The sequence below is a fragment of the Pinus tabuliformis genome, chromosome 2_1 (genome assembly GCF_031772625.1).
Source record: "Pinus tabuliformis cultivar Carrire ecotype Pingquan chromosome 2_1, CPIR1, whole genome shotgun sequence".
Lineage (NCBI taxonomy): Eukaryota > Viridiplantae > Streptophyta > Pinopsida > Pinales > Pinaceae > Pinus > Pinus tabuliformis.
This window is the reverse complement of record NC_142299.1, coordinates 696,535,013-696,552,475: the sequence shown is the minus strand read 5'-3', so window position 1 is coordinate 696,552,475 and position 17,463 is coordinate 696,535,013. Positions and strand designations below refer to the sequence as shown.

General features: G+C 32.9%; 1 protein-coding gene and 1 long non-coding RNA gene across 2 annotated transcripts; both read right to left on the bottom strand.

Annotated features, from left to right (window-relative positions):
* Nucleotides 1–6,662: 6,662 nt before the first annotated feature.
* Nucleotides 6,663–9,429, bottom strand: LOC149202503 (uncharacterized). The gene is made up of 3 exons (XR_016253531.1): nucleotides 9,126–9,429; nucleotides 8,969–9,030; nucleotides 6,663–6,829 (listed from the first exon to the last, which is right to left on the bottom strand). It is a non-coding gene; the product is annotated as an uncharacterized LOC149202503 (long non-coding RNA).
* A 2,657-nt stretch (nucleotides 9,430–12,086) lies between these two features.
* On the bottom strand, nucleotides 12,087–12,755 carry LOC149202502 (uncharacterized). Its single transcript, XM_089401609.1, has one exon. It carries the CDS (start codon nucleotides 12,753–12,755, stop codon nucleotides 12,087–12,089), a length of 669 nt encoding a protein of 222 aa, XP_089257735.1.
* Between the last annotated feature and the right edge of the window lie 4,708 nt (nucleotides 12,756–17,463).

Sequence of the window (17,463 nt, the reverse complement as noted above, 5' to 3'; positions counted from 1 at the left end):
TAATCTTCTATTGATATTTAAATTGTTAGATATGGCTTTAGTTTCTGAGTGATGTTGATATATACTTCACCTGGCATTTTCAAAATAGGGAAAAAGGATTATAAATACAAAATTAGTTATATAACCCCTCTGTATTGAGACTAAACAAAATTTGAAGTTTGAAGATATCTAATGTTTTGTGGTTTTGAGTATGGCATGTGTGGCTTTTGTACACAATCTTATTGTATGTAAAAATGAAAAAAAAATGATCTAATTTTATTTTCTTAAAACATTCTTTTCAATAAATTAGAAAGCATAATAATTTATTTGTTTTCAAATTTTTTTTACTGGAAACTTATTATTATTTTTTAATAAAGACAAAATAATTTTAATTTTAAATTTAAAATGTTAAATATAGTTTTAGTTTCTGAAAAATGTTAATATATACCTTACCTCAGCTAAAAAAACATAAGTATAACCTCTCTGACTAACCAAGAAAATTTGCAGTTCGAAGATATCTAATGTTTTTTGGTTTTGAGTATGGCAAGTGTGGCTTTTGTATGTAAGCTGGGACAACGTGCGATTTCTTCTCCCATCTCCAATTCAGCTCTGGTGATTTGGAACGGATCACCACAACGACATTGGATATGTGAAGCCCTGTAATTCTTTGTTCCACTCCATATCCTCGATCTCTATATCATCGTAAGACATTTTTGTTGGCGTCGGCTTCGATGATATTTGTTGTAGAATGAACGCAGACGGAAAGGATGGATGAACGAATTCTCTAATTTGGTTGTAAGAAAACCTTAAAGACCTCTTCAATTTCCATGGGCTTAAGTAAATGGTAGATTTTTTAAGTCGATTGGAGATTCCTTGAATATTTGAGAATTAGATGGACATAAAGGAAGCTGTGGTCATCTCTGGAGATCTTCTTCGGCATACAGTGTCTGTTACAAGATTCTATAAAGAAAGCTTTCTTTTGGTACAGCGAGCAATTGGAGTCATGCAGGACAATATTCATCATCTCTGTGTGGAGTATTTGGAAATGGCGCAATAGTCTCATATTCAAAGGTAAAAGCCCATCCCTCCAGGAAATCCTCTTTGATATTTCTTCTCTTTACGAAGCTATCCCTATTCCTCCCCTCAAGCATAAGAAACAGGTTGGTATGGATCCTTATATGGAAATCTCATCTATGCCGAGGGCGTTTTTTGATGGCGCTGAGCAAAACGGACCCTATTCCTCCCCTCAAGCATAAGAAACAGGTTGGTATGGATCCTTATATGGAAATCTCATCTATGCCAAGGGCGTTTTTTGATGGCGCTGAGCAAAACAGATCATGTGGTTGTGGTTTTTATATTGTAGTAGATAAAGACACAAAGTTTTTGATCTTTTGGAACGGGGAAGAGGCTCCAACAATTTGGAGGCAATGGCCCTCGCTTGCCTTTTATACTTCTGTCTTTTTCTTAATCTTCAGGGTGTTTCTATCTACGGCGATTCAAAGATCATGGTGGAATATGTCCAAGGAAATAATTCCATCTCCAGTCCTCACCTCTTTGGTTGGCTAGACAGGATAAAGTTCTACTGGAATCTTCTTAAGGATGGCTCAATCCAACACATCTACAGGGATAAAAATGCGTAGGCTGATGCTTTGTCAAAGAAGGGTCTTCTTGAAGCTCCTGGTCTTTGGCATCTTCAGGTCTCCGTGAAAAGCAATATCTACTTCATTCAGGATTTTTATCCTTCTCACTATTAATTTCTTGCTTGCAGGTCTTTAAATCTTTTTAGTGTTTTGATGCTCCAGCCTTATATATCCAAAGGTCTGTTAGTCTTATGAAGCGATTTTTCCACAGGGACACATCTTATAACTTCATATTTTTTGTGACCGATATGCTTTGGCTGTCTGCATTATTTTTTGATGCGGTATATCTCCACATGGGGCCGATCTGCTTATGCGGATCTTTTTCTTTGTTTCCGGTCTACAGTCTCTTCAGTCTTTTTCAGTTGGTGGGAGTTCCGGTTTTTTTTTAAGCCGTGTCTACCCAGTATTATGTCTATGGTTTTATTTGCTGATCCAGAACTCTTTCCGGGGTCATATGCTTTGTTCTACATCATGTATATGAGACTTTTTATATATCTTATATAAATACATAATGCTTTTTCGTCCCGAAAAAAAAAACACTATAAAAAAACGTGACTATGTCCTTCCAATTCCGTATATTCGAGGAATCTCCAATCGCCTTAAAGACGCCCCTTCAAGTTGCAGAGCAACCGATTCACGTGTTACTGAACTTCGGATGTAAGTTTCAATTTTCATAGTTTATATTAAAATTATTTAAATAAATTGACCTCGTTATTAATTTATAACATACGAGATAAATATCTCGATTGTTTCGAATTTATAATTGGTTTTCATTAGCTTATAACTGACCTATAAAAAGTATGCTGCTGCGTCACAGTGTCCTGAACCGGGGCCAGTATATCCTGCAACGAAAGTGAACAAAGCAACTAGAGGTCTGGTTACACGAGGCCTGGGGATTTTTAATTCATTTGTTTGTATTTATAAAAATGGAGTTAAGACCACTACCAATAGTTATGCTATGGACAAGGTAACTCCCTTTGAAATTATATAATATTTATATTTATAGTTTGTTGCTCAGTTTGTTGTGGCTTCTTGAAAATCAACCGAAAGATATTCCATTGCTATTTTCAAAACCTATCTTAGAAGTAAAGTGTGGAAACCTGAACTTTTTCGTTACCATTTTCAAGAAGCTTGTTCACAGAAGTTGACAGTTGAAACCTAAAATTTTCCCATTGCCATTTTAAAACCCTTTTCTCAGAAGTGAAGTATTGAAACATGAGGTTGTTTCCATTACCATTTTCTCTCACAAATTTGAAGTGTTAAAGTTGACGTTTTGTGTTGAAGTTAACACCACTATCAAGTTTACGATTTCATTTACCATTTTTGTTAGAAATTTGGAGTTGAGGTTTTGTGTTGAAGTTGTTTCCACTGTCAAATTTATGATTTGGCTAGGGTTCTCAATCGAATTAATAAGGTAATCATCTTAACAGGGAATCTTGCAATATGTGGGGTAGGTTCAACAAGAAAGAACCCACAAAAACGTCAAGATTATATAGCAACCATGAGGTAGTGGGGATCTTTCAGCAATCAAACTGGCTCAAATATTTCAACAAATTGCAGGGTTATAAAAATAGTGTGGCCATGGAGTTTTCCTTGAACTTTCAACGTAATAGAAATGATGAATACATTACCTTAGTAAAAGTTTTGGATATCTAAGTTGATGAATCTCTGATTATCAAAGTGTTAGGACTACAAAGGGGATTTCCTTGGGATAAGGAAGATGGGAAACCAACCTAAGATACCAAGAAACTTAGTAAAACTTTTAAGAAGTATTACATTCACTTGTAATGTTTATAAAATTTATTGATCCTTGGTATGTTGCATATTCTTGCCGCTACTAATTCGTCACTAATAAACTATTATAAATTCATCTTAGCCTCGAAATGTTCGAGATCTTCCTTCTAGTATAGACAGGATCTATTTCTTATTTTTTTATATCTGTTGTTAACACTGACTTCCTTCACTCTGCCACTCTAAATCTAGATAGGGAACTCATACTAGAATAAATTGATGCAATGTCCCATAGAAGTGTGAGATAAAGAATAACAGAGGATAAAAATGGGTAGTCCTGATTTGAATATTAAGTTATCAGAAGTGGTATTCTACAGAGAAATATCTTTCTACCATTTTGAACGACCCTCAATACAGGGTCCTCTGTTTGGGAATTCTTAAATATCTTATCATAGGGGATCCCATTTGTCTCCAAGGAAATTCTCTTCTCATCAATAATTTATGCATCATTTCATCTTTGATCCCTGCGAAATAGAGAGGACCTGTTCAATTTCAGGTATGTTACTGTTTTGTTTAAATACTTGTTTAATAAATCTATTAAATATCAGTAATAACAATAATAGTTTTATAGGTAGATAAATTATTATAATATTTATATTTATAGTTTAATAATTTAAAATAATTATTTTAAATATTTATTAGTTATGATAATAGTTTTATAGGTAGATAAATTATTATAATATTTATATTTATAGTTTAATAATGACAGATGAATTCTTTTTCCTTGTGATGCTTTGCAGAAAATTTGTATACTTAAATTCTAAAATATTTTTATATTTTGATTATTTATTTTTTATATGAGAAGAGATAGATAGAGTAATTGAAAATTTGAAAAAAATTCTAAATAGATGGCAATTGTTAACAACATCATATGGCAAAGGAGGTACAATTTTTTCAATGCTTAACATATTATTTCATGTAAAAGAGATGTGTAATTTTTCTCATATTCAACTTTAAGTTGATGCATGACAATAAAAATGAGATGTGTAATTTTTCTCATATTCAACTTTAAGTTGATGCATGACAATAAAAATGAGATGTGTAATTTTTCTCATATTCAACTTTAAGTTGATGCATGACAATAAAAATGAGATGTGTAATTTTTCTCATATTCAACTTTAAGTTGATGCATGACAATAAAAATTAAAATATTTCTTATACTTAAAAACATTTAGAAATGTGTAAATCTGTTCATATTTAATATAAAAGATCTAAAAACAAATTAATAAAAAACAAGTATACATGGTGATAATACACATAATGCATATTAAAAAAATTAAATCAATAAACATTAAATCTATTATTTTATCACCCTTCCCAAATCTATTATCTTATGATACCCTTACCCCACTCAAATAAGCTTTTCCCTCAACTTAAAGCAATAATTTATCACCCTTCCCAAATCTATTATCTTATGATACCCTCACCCCATTCAAATAAGCTTTTCCCTCAACTTAAAGAAATAATTTTATCACCCTTCCCAAATCTATTATCTTATGATACCCTCACCCCACTCAAATAAGCTTTTCCCTCAACTTAAAGCAATAATGGAATATATAAAGAAAACAATCAAAGCAATTATAAAACTAGTAAGCTTTTTAACCTCACCCCACTCAAATAAGCTTTTCCCTCAACTTAAAGCAATAATGGAATATATAAAGAAAACAATTCCCTCAACTTAAAGCAATAATTTTATCACCCTTCCCAAATCTATTATCTTATGATACCCTCACCCCACTCAAATAAGCTTTTCGCTCAACTTAAAGCAATAATGGAATATATAAAGAAAACAATCAAAGCAATTATAAAACTAGTAAGCTTTTTAAGTCTCAGGGGGAGAGGAGGCAGAGGGGGCAGGACAGCAAGAGTTGAGTTTGAGGAAGAAATGGGTAGTGAGGCTAGAGGTAGGAAACGAGGAAAGCGAGATATGAAAAAGAAATTGCAGGAGGCAGAAGAGGCTTATCATCAAAATACTCACCCAAACATTCGAAGAATTATTGAACATTTGGAAGAGGAAGCAATGCAGGAACATTCAGGGTCAGAAATGGAGGATTGGGAGGCATATTTGCCTGATCCAGGACATACCAGAGGAAGGATGACATTATACAAACAATCTTTGCATGTCTATTGGGGCATGAAAAGATTATTAGCTAAAGCACTTGAACAGGTAGCCCTGGAAATGGTAGAATTGGCTCAGGGTATACCTGTCATGAAGAAGGAGCTGAAAAATCTTCAAGTTACCTTAATGATGCAAGATAGGAAGATGGATGAGATCCTGAAGTTTCTTCAAGCTAGTGGTATGGGTGTTAAGACGGAGAATGAAGCCAATCTGGAGACACGGACTTAGCAGCAAATGGAGCAGTTGAAAAGAGGTTTTTTGCTTTCAGTTTACTTTAGATATACTAGTTATGCATGACTCAAATCATACTTAGTTTCACTGTAGGAAGGGTAGATGGATATATAGTATGGGAAGAAAGACTGATGGGTCTCTATTTTTGGATAACTGGATATATAGCATGGGTAGAAAGACTGATGGTATTTTATTTTTGGATGGCTGTTAAGAATCTCAGGTGGTCAAGAAACCCGGTTTCCCTTCGGGGCGGGTTGAGACCGGCCCATATGTTTATGTGTATGTTTCCTATTTTACAGTAATAGAAATGCAGAATCTCGCCTTTGCTTACAAAAAAAAAACCTCACCCCACTCAAATAAGCTTTTCCCTCCACTTAAAGCAATAATGGAATATATAAAGAAAACAATTAAAGCAATTATAAAGCTAGTAAGCTTTTCCCTCAACTTAAAGCAACAATAAAATATACAAAGAAAACAATTAAAACAATTAAAAAACTGGTAAACCCACGTCATTCATCCCATAAAACTTATAGGTAAAGATGACAAAATATGATAATACACAATGCATATTAAAAAAATTCGATTAAAAATAAATAAATCAAGAAACATTAAAAAAAAATCGATTAAAAATAAATAAATCAAGAAACATTAAATCTATTACTTTATCACTTCCCAAAATCTATTATCTTATGATAACCTGACCCCTTTTCCTTCGTCATAAAGCAATAATGGAATATATATATAAAATAATTATAAAAATTATAAAACTGGTAAACCCACATAATTCATCCCATCAAATTTCAATTAAGTAAAAATCAGAAAATATTAAATCCATTATGCTTTTATAAATTATAACCCTACTACATAAACAATAAAGGAGACTAACAACAGACTGGATTACCTGTGCCTAGTATGTAAAGGTCGTTGTAATATATCTCTTCAGATTCATCTTGAGCTTTTCCACAACCTCCAAATATAAATAGACGGTGATAAATGAGTGCAGCACTGTGCCCCTCACGAGCTGCTGGTCCTTAAGCACTTACGTTAGGTTGCACCCATGTATTTGTAGCTGCAAATTCAACATATTTCTCAAAATCTTAGCTAAAATAGTACAAAGTAACTGAGGAAATAAGACCAAAACAAACAACAAGATTTGTGACTGATAGGAAGAAGTTAGAAAAAGAGGAACTTTCTTAAACAAAAAAGGTACCCTTGATCTACACCAAAATGATGTTTCTAACATAGTGAATATATCTGTTAACTCAATGAAGATTCAAAAGAAAACTAGCATCTGAAAAAACGCAAGGTTAACTGAATATGAAACTGATGCGACGTATCAGAATGAGGGGAATTAAGTGCTGTTTAACAAAGAATTGTATTATTAAACTTTCACATCAATTTGGCCTGTTCCAGACTAAAACAATAGTCATCAATTGATATAATGAGAGATCATGGAGTTCTTCATCCCAATCCCTACCAATATGGAGAAGTGGATCGCTGGAGCAAACTGAAAGCTCCAGCTTTAACTGTTACATGTAAACATTCGTATCATATAATGATACTATTGTGGTGAACCTTGATGCAATTGTTAGTGTCATCATTATATGTCTGAAAATATAACAATTAATGTTAAGGATAGTGTTAGATGGTTGAACCACCATAATGACTCTGCAGCACTGTAAAAGATGTTATATGCCTACGATGCAATTGAGAAATGATACATCAGCTGGTATATATGCAGCACATCTCAAGCTTGCCATGTTGCAGATTTATCGCAGCATTAATATACCAGTCTATTCTCTCCACTCTTGTGTTTATCACGGATGGACTTGCCCCTTCAACTGGAAAAAGATGTTTGGTGTATGAAATGTCCTAAAATGAACAGTGGTTGTGTCCTGAATTCTAATACTTTATATGTCTTTGAAAGAAATTAAATTGGATATTCGTAAAGTTGGAACTCTAAAAAAGCAAAAGCTTGTTTCAAAGAACATAGCAAAACACAGCCAGAAGAGGGCATATCCCTGTGAAGGCGATAGACAAACAGGGCACAACATCAGCAAAGGAGATGTCGAGCAATTCAACAAAAAGTGTCATTCTGGAACCCCCGCAATGGATTTGATCAACCACTGTGGCGAGCAACAACCGACACATGTTCATGTTTCAGAGAAGCAACTTGCGACAATGCACGGCACGATCTGACACAGCTAACAAGAGTGACAGCAATTAGGGAAATATGTTTAAGAAAGTTGACAGTGAAGCACATATGAGAGACCAGAAGAATATAAGTGCAGGAACCCATGTTCACGAGAAAAGCAGGTAACAACATTGTTGAGGACATAACTTCTGTGACAAAATAACAGCATTGAGGGCAGCAGTTAAAAATTCAGTTACATTCTCATGAATGTGGCTCCTTGAAAATAGAGAATGTAATGATCACACTCAGAAGTAGAAACCCATTAGAAATGTATGTAGATCTCGCAGCATATGGCTTCTAATAATGATGACAACCCTTAGAAGGGAGAGAGAAAACAATTTCAAGGTTGATCAGAAAGAATAAGGGGCGTGTGATCACAGGGAGAAAGATCAACAAAACTTTTAACTTTTTAGAATATTTAGCCAAAATATTTCATTATTTGTAATCAAATTCGAACAGAGACCAGCCCAGAATCAACAGAGAACAATGTCCCAGTGTGAACCTCAATGAGAAAGAGGTCGAAAAGCCATGCACTAATGTTCCAAAAACGGTACAACAATGTAACGTTCAAGTCAACAACGTCAAAAAGATGTATGCCCATACTTAACCCATTTATTTCAATTTAAGACTATCCTGAGCAAAAGATGGAGCCAAATGATGTGATCCCCCTTTCCTGCAGCATCTATCAAAGAACTTTGGCGATGTGATGATCAAGACCAAGACCTACCATTGTCACCAAGATCTAATAGCTGATTGATTGTACTTAACATATGCACATAATTTGTCTGAGTGGGTTTCGAAGTTACTAGTGTCCAGCATATGCAAATTCCATAGAGGGTTCTTCCCATCTGTGCCACCAAATAGAAACAAGTTTGTTCCCACAGTGGTACAGCTGTGGCTGTCCCTGGGAGAGGGTGGGGGTTCCTTTCACCACAGGCTTACTCCATGTCTACTTGCCTAAACCCACAAATAAAACCCAAAAGCCCAAAAACATCAGCATCGGTTTCAGCCCACCTCAGAAGTGATCACAAAAACATCAGCATCGGTTTCAGCCCAGCTCCGAAGTGATCAAAACTCTGCACATTGACCAGCCTTCATCAGATGGGTATAAGTTCAAACATTCAAAAGCATAACATGTCACTGGAAAACAAGAATGGCTACATGGCCTTACCCGAATCCAAGACATGAACATCGTTTGTCTAGCAATTGTCCCGGCCATATCTTTCCATTAATCTTCGAGCCAAGCAAAATCACAGCAACCTGCTGTATGTACTGTATGTAAGGACAAAAAAAATAACCCAAAGCCTTCTCCAGCTGCAGCTCCTCTGCACTCCTGAAAACACACTATTACAACCGAACAAACCACACTCAAATCAGTAAATAGGTGTAAAAACAAAAATATGGACGAAGGGTTTCAAATCCCACTTGGATCAAACAGAATCTGTACACACTTGGTTTTGAAGTGAGTATTGGCTATTGGTTAAAAGTCCGAACGAATGAATAAGGGAAGGGCTGTTTGAATTATTATTTATTATTATCTAATTTTAAGTCACGATCAACTCAGATATTAATTTAATTGGTATATACCATTTATTTTTATTCAGTGATTTGATGGCTAAATAGAGGAAGGCATGCATATTTTTCTGGTTTTGAATCTGTGATGTCTTAAAAAACACGTGTTATTAATTATTAGGGGAGTTAAGTTGTATTTAACTATTAGATCACTTAAACTGTATTGTATAAGTAAAGAGGAAAACTTTTCAATTATGTCTGTGCCAAAGAGATTGATGGACTCCTCCAACAAAGAAACTCCTCTGCTCTTATCTTTTGACAAAAATGTATAGCATTTATTAGAAATAAAAAAATATCTCCATTCTTAACTAAAAACAAGAAATATCTCCATAAGAAATATCTCCATCGTTACTTATAGAAAAAAGCAAATAATTTATTTACAAATTTTTGTTTTCTAATTTTTCTCCATCGTTACTTATAAAAAATAAATTATTTACAAGTTTTTGTTTTTTAATTTTCCTCAACCCTCACTTTGAACAAAAATGTATATCATTACAAAAAATATCTCCATAGATAAAAGCAAATATCTTATTTGCAGCTATTTGTTTTCTAATTTTTCTCTTTTTGGACAAAAATGTATAGCATTCACTAAAAACAAAAAATATCTCCATTGTTAATTATAGAAAGGCAAATACATTATTTACAGGTTTTTGTTTTCTATTTTTTTCTTAGTTTTCAAGCTTAGGTTTTGGTTTTTTAATTTTATTAAAGGTTCACAATTAACTTTCTCTTGGGGGTTTAGGTTTTTTTTTTTTTCTATTTTTTGCATAGTTTTCAAGCTTAGGTTTTGGTTTTTTAATTTTATTAAAGGTTCACAATTAACTTTCTCCTAGGGGTTTAGGTTTTTTTTTTCTATTTTTTTCATAGTTTTCAAGCTTAGGTTTTGGTTTTTTAATTTTATTAGAGGTTCACGATTAACTCTCTCCAGGGGGCTTAGGGCTTCTCTGGAATGCGTACCTTTGTTTTAACGTTTTTTAAATGTTTTTTTTTTCACTTTTAATGTATCAAAGTATATTGCATAATTTTTTATTAATTTGTTATGGTTTTTGTTTTTAAAATTATCTTAGTTTATTTGATTGTTAGTTATATGAATGTAGTTTTTTGAAGAATTATTTTGAGAAATGTCTTCATGATTTATCATAGGAGAGTTATTTGCATTTTGAATCAACTAAAGTGGTTTATCATCACAATGATAAGATGGAGAAAAAAATGACCATTAGAAAAATTGTTAAATAAATCAAAATAACTATTAAGAAATAATAATTATTAAAATATACTAAAATCACTTTAGGAAGTAATAATAATTCAATATAGATAGCTCATGGGGCTTTGGATTGACGGTGAATGGGTGCACTCTTAAGGCACTCCTTGCAATAGGTCACTGGTTCAAATCCTTGTGGGTGCTTACCTATCAAAAAAAATAATAATTCAATATAGACAATTATCATAGTTATTTATGATATTAATAAAAAAGAATTAGGGGGCAATTTTTATTAAATGAGGGTAAGATGGTATTAGGGGAATAATAATATAGTATTAAGGATAATTAGGATAAAAATAAGAAAAATTAATAGACATTGGAATACATATTTAAGAGAAGATAATAATAAAGCTAAAAATAATGAAAAGATAAAATATAATAATAATAAGAATAAATAAAAATATGAAAATATATTATAATAATAATATTATTAATGGACAAATATTAAAGATAAATAATACAGGGTTAAGAATATTAGACAATATCATAGTTATTTATGATATTTAAAAAGAATACAATTTTTATTAGATTATTAGAATAATAATATAGTATTAAGGATAATTAGGATAAAAATAAGAAAAATTAATAGACATTGGAATACATATTTAAGAGAAGATAAAAAAAAGCTAAAAATAATGAAAAGATAAAATATAATAATAATAAGAATAAATAAAAATATGAAAATATATTATAATAATAATATTATTAATGGACAAATATTAAAGATAAATAATACAGGGTTAAGAATATTAAGGATATTATACTAATATTCTAGGATGAATATTAATATTGTTTTTAGAAGATTAAGATAATAAAATATTAAGGACAAAATATAAAATTAAAAGTTAGGAAAAAATATAAATTAAGAATAAAACATTAAATTAATAAAATATCTATTAAAATAAAAATAAACATATTATAATAATAATAATAATAGGCAAAAGAAACAATTTGAGAAGAAGAGAAATTCGAAAAAATGGGGATCTAATTTTTATTGATTTTCCATCCATCGTCCTTGTTCAGATTGTTGGCGGCTCGCTTTTCAATCTCGATTGCCTCTTTAAACTTTCTATGATGAAAATGAAAGATCCTAGCAAGGACAGAAGCATCCTCAATGCAAATGTGATGCTTTGTTTTGATTGAATGTTCAGTAAGAGCTGAAGCACGAGAGCGATTATGTCTAATGTCTGCAATGTGCTCTTAGATTCTACGCTTGATAGACTGACCAATTTCACCTATATAAGGTTTCCCGCAAGAACAAGGGATCATGTAGACCCCCTTAGTGTTAGAGGGATCAATTCAGTATTTGACAGACTTAAGGGAGGATTTTATAGTATTAAGCAGCTTAAAGGTTGTAGAGATATTAATTTTCTTAAGAATGTGAGCCAACTTGTCTGTTGTTCCTTGAATAAAGGGAAGGTGAACATTGTCAATAGAATCATTAGGATTAACTTTAGTTGTAGGTCCTTTCGACGCTTTTTGGAAGGTTTTCATGCCTTGATGCTTACTATAACCGTTGTTCATAAAAACCTCTAGAAGATGAGCCTTCTCATCACTGATGTGAGAATCATTAGAGATCTTGAGGGCTCTGGTAGCAAGGGTGTTTAAAACACCAAATTTTTTAGCCGAGTGGTGATGGGAATTAGTATGGAGATATTGTTTAGTATGAGTTTTCTTGCAAAAGACCTGATGGGACATAGAGCCATCATCTTTCCTAGTGATGAGGACATCAAGAAAGGGAATGTTGCCATCAACTTCAATCTCCATAGTAAATTTGATAAATTCAGAGAGGTTGTTAAGATGTTGCTTAAAGATTTCAAGCTTTTCCTGACCGTGGGGCCAAATGATGAAGGTATCATCCACATACCTTTTCCAAAGTTTAGGTTGAAAGGGAGCAGAAGCTAAGGCTTTAGCCTCAAAATCTTCCATGAATAGATTTACTACAATTGGTGAGAGAGGGGATCCCATAGAAACTCCACAAGTTTGCTCATAATTTTCATCTTAAAAGTTAAAGAAAGTAGATTTTAAGCAAATGCTGACCAATTTGGTTGTATTAGGATCAGTAATGTTGTTGATGATGTCAATAGCTTCATTAATGGGGATCTTAGTAAAAAGAAAAACAACATCAAAACTGACCAAAATATCATTAGGCTGCAACTTAAAATATTTAATTTCATTAATGAAAGAATAAGAATCCTTGATGAAAGAGTGAGTATTACCAACAAGAGGCTTAAGCCTCAAGGCTAAATGCTTAGCAAGAAGATAAGTAGGACCACCAATTGTATTAACAATAGGTCTCAAAGGGGCACCTTCTTTATGGATTTTTGGAAGGCCATAGATATGAGGAGTGAGGGGTTGCTCTCAATGAGCCTTTTACTAATAGTGCAACAAACACTATTCAACATAATAGCATTGGAGACCTCGTTATAAATTTTAGAAAGAGGATTTTTGCTAAGCTTTTTATAACTACCATTGTTGGAGAGGTGGTCCAACATTTTATCAATGTAATCCTTTTTATCAAGGATGACAATTGCACCTCATTTGTCGGCTTTAAGAACAACAATATCCTGGTTATTGTTAAGGGATTTAGGGGAAATGAACTCTTGCCTAGAGATATTGCATCTAGGTGCTTTCGATTTCCGAAGAATAATAGAAAAATCCTGTCTAATAACCTCCTTGAGTTGATCAGGAATGTCCTTGAGATCATACTCAATATTGCAGAAAATATCCTCAATAGGAATTTTGCAAGGAGAAATGGAAAAAATCAAACCTTTCTCTAGAAAACATTGAGTATGGTGATCAATAGTAAAGCTAAAAACATTGACCACTCTTCTTCCGGGAGATTGAGGTTTAGGTCTAGGAGGAGGAGGGATAGAAGATAAATTACAACAACTAGAAATAGGGGATAAACTATTGTTAGGAGGATTAGGGATAGAATTAGACTTGAAAGATAGATTATATATAGGAGAATTAAGATCTTTGTTAGAATTGGAAGAGGAAACGATAGAATTAGAGGAAGATTCGATATTAGGGATAAAAATAGAAGAAGAAACAATATCTGAATTCAAAGAGGAATTAAGCAATATAGATGAAGAATTAAAAGTAGAAATATTAGATGAAATTAAATTAGAATTCGAAGAAGCATTAGTTGAAATATAATTAGAATTAGAAGAAGTATTAGATAATGCAGAATTAATAACATAATTAGAAGAAACATGAGATTGTTAGTGTTTTGTTTTTCTGAGTAGGGAAATGAAATTGGTGATCAATTCATTTTATTGTTGAATGACAAATAATGTATTTCACATGTATTAAGTTTTAGTTTTAGGAGATTTTTTGAAAAAAAAATGTATACCATTATGAATGTTTAGTAAGAGCTATGAAATATTGATTATGACAACTCTAGTAATAAAGAAGCAATATTTTGGTTATGTGTTTATTTGCAATGATAGATAGTGGGAGGCTATTGTGTGGTGGTGGAAAAAGCTATGGAAGCTAAAGAGCCCCACAAAAGCTCGCATTTTCCTCTGGTTCCTACTTGAAAATAAAGCACCAAATTGGGATAATATTAAAAAATGTTGCATGAAAGGTCTTCGTTGGTGTGCCTTGTGTAAAATGGTTGATGAATTTATTGATCGCCTTTTCATCTCGTGTTCTTTCTCATAAGTAGTTTGGATTGTCATTCAGAATCGCCTAAGAGGGGTTTCGATTTAAAAAGGGATATCCCTTCGTAAAGAATGGAAGGAATGGTGGGAGCAAGCCTCCCCTAAACAACTTAGAAACTTACCTCCATTAATCTATTGGGGTATTTGGAATGCGAGGAGAAAAGCTATTTTCAAAGAAAAAACATCTATTCCAAATCGGGTGGCAGCAAAAGTGGTCGCAAATTATGACATGATCCCAGTCGATGAAGTCTCTATGCTCCTTGGTTTATTGTTGTTGAGGAGGTCGAAAAATCTCAACCTTGAGCTTGTTTTGATGGAGCATCTTAAAAAAATGGAGATTATTGGGGGGGAGGGTTGTCCTTTATCTCCATGGAAATCATTTTTATAAAATTCATAGTAGTTGGGGGAGGGGAACTAACAATTATGCATAATTTCTCAGCCTTAAACTACTTCTCCTTTTTGCAATTGAAAAATATTGTCATTCTCTATAGATCTTCGGTGATTCTATGGTCATTATTAATTGGTTTAATGAGCACCAACATTGTCACATTCACACACTCAGTCCCATTATTGAGGAGGTTTTACAACTTAAACAATATTTTGATATGGTTTCTTATCGCCACATTTACAGGGAGTGAAACCAGACTGTAGATGCACTCTTTAAGGTTGGTTCTACACAGGCTTTAGGGGTATGAAAAGTCATCGAGCAGCTAAATGGGGTACCCTAAAAATATTATCATAGACCCTTTATAGAAGGGATTCAGATTGGCATTCCATAATCTCGGTATCTAATTAATAATCTTGAATATCTTATGTTTTTGTTTCAGGTTCACTCCTCTACGTCACTATGCCTTTTATGTGAAAGTTGAAAAGGCTTTAGTCCTATTATGCATTTATCTTAACAATTTGTTGATCCTTTAATCTTTGGTTTTTGGCTCAACTAGCTAACTGTGTATCTTTTTTCTTTTGGATATAAGCAAAGTTTATGCCAGTTTTGGAGTGTTGATACAAAATGTAGTTTTTTTTTCTTAAGAAAAATTATGGATTTTTCTTCGCAGAGAGAATAAAAATAAAATTAGAAGAAAAAAAAAAGCATAGAAGCAATACCTAGAAGCTTAAGTTCCCAATTTTTATAACTATTAAAAAATCATCATGAAAATATTTTCTTATTATGGTTTAAAAATATATAATAATAAATTTAGTTTTAAATATATTATAATTTTGATTTAGCCCCAAGGGTTAGCTCAGTTGGTCGAGTCCTCATTGTTAGAGCACCTCTACTTTTGAGAGGTCACAATTTCAATTCTCTTGACACTCTCGGGGTTAGGCTCCATGGTTGAGTTGGAAAAAAGTGATCATTTTGGATAGATATGTTTGGTACGAATATTTCGTGGATGTAATGGTCATTGATCTATGAGGACGTGAACCACATAGAAGAAAACTATTAAAATTTTGATTTTTCTTAATCATTTTTAAAATTAATTTTCCTAAAAATTGATTATGAATTGTTTGAACCACATTTTTCAATTATTGAAATCACAAGTATAATAAGAATTTTAAAGTGATAAATCCATTTTTCAATAAAAATGCAAATCAAGTAAAAAAAATTGTAATTCCTGTAATATTTTAAAATTTAATAATAAAATTACTAAAAAAAACTCCAAATATTTAGGCTCATTCATTTTTTCAAGTAAGAAGCAATGTTGAATGGATTATAAAGTCTATAAATTCACTCTTATCTATATTTGAGAGAAAATACTCCTCCACTGGAGGTGTTCTTGTATGATGGTATGCGAAGTAGTTAATGGAAGTGACAAACAAAGGAGGTGGGAGATTGGAAACCCACCCACCCGACAACCATATGGGATGATAGTTCATACACACGTGAAAATGATTGTAATGGCATTGGTTTTCATTTGGAGGAAGATTTTGGTGACCTCTTCCACCAAGAATCATCATCATGCACATGAGGGATGTGACAACAGAGCTCTCATTGTGAGGAAGGGGATGAATGTTTAGATATTCGACATCATCCAGAGGGTTTTGGTAAGGAAAGTTGTATTTTTGCATAATTGTCAAATTTGTATTTAGGCCTAACTATCAAACTTGTATTGTGAGTCTCGGTTACTATGATTGGGCTTGAGGTAGTGTTGTCTTTCTTGGGAACATTCAGGTGGCTTGGATTCTCTCATGAGCTTTGGCTTCAATGTCATTTTTGTGTGGGAAGAAGCAAGATTCATTTTGGAGTTTGGACAAATCTTTCTCCGCCTTTCCTTTTTGGTCCAGTCCACAGGGAAGCTCGTGGATCTCATATCTATCCCATGTCTCTCATGCAACATTGATTACCCTTTGGCATGTAATTATGATTCAAAGGTCTTTAGTATGAACACTAATATTGTTAGGTCCCTATAATACTAGTGATTCCCCCATTATTATTGTCGTTGTATCCATTATTGTTATTGTTGTGTCCCTGTTGTCCCCATACTGTTATTATTGTGCCCCATAGAATCCCTCTATTGTTATTTTTGTGCCTTTATATTATTATTGTTAGGTCGGCTTGGTTATATTGTGACCCCTTAGACTCCTATATATAGAAACGAGGTTTTGTCATTTGAAGAATCAAATAATTGTTCATTTATGTAATGTAAAGGAGGTTTCCCCTTAAAGAGGCTAAATTATATGGCGTTGATCTATTTTTTCTATCTTTTTGTGAGTTGGTTTCATAGCATTTGGTATCAGAGCTTTGGATTCTAGGGTTTCATTGCTCCAAACAGGTCATCATGGAATTTCCGCTATAACGTTTGTTTTGCGACATTTCAAAAGATAAAAAAAACCCATTTGAGACCAAATCTCGCTGAACCTCGATTCCAAATTTCAGATCTTGTCTTGCTATGTTTTTGGAGATATGATTTGAGGAAGTGAGGGTTTTTGTAAGCTCCAGAATTTCATCTAAAACAGGTCATCGTGGAATTTTCGCTATAACTCTTTTGCTACGAAGTTTTAGAAGCTCA

Bases quoted from the DNA above. Each gene is read 5' to 3' on its own strand.
- LOC149202502 (XM_089401609.1), bottom strand. From the start codon at position 12,755: ATGGGATCCCCTCTCTCACCAATTGTAGTAAATCTATTCATGGAAGAT.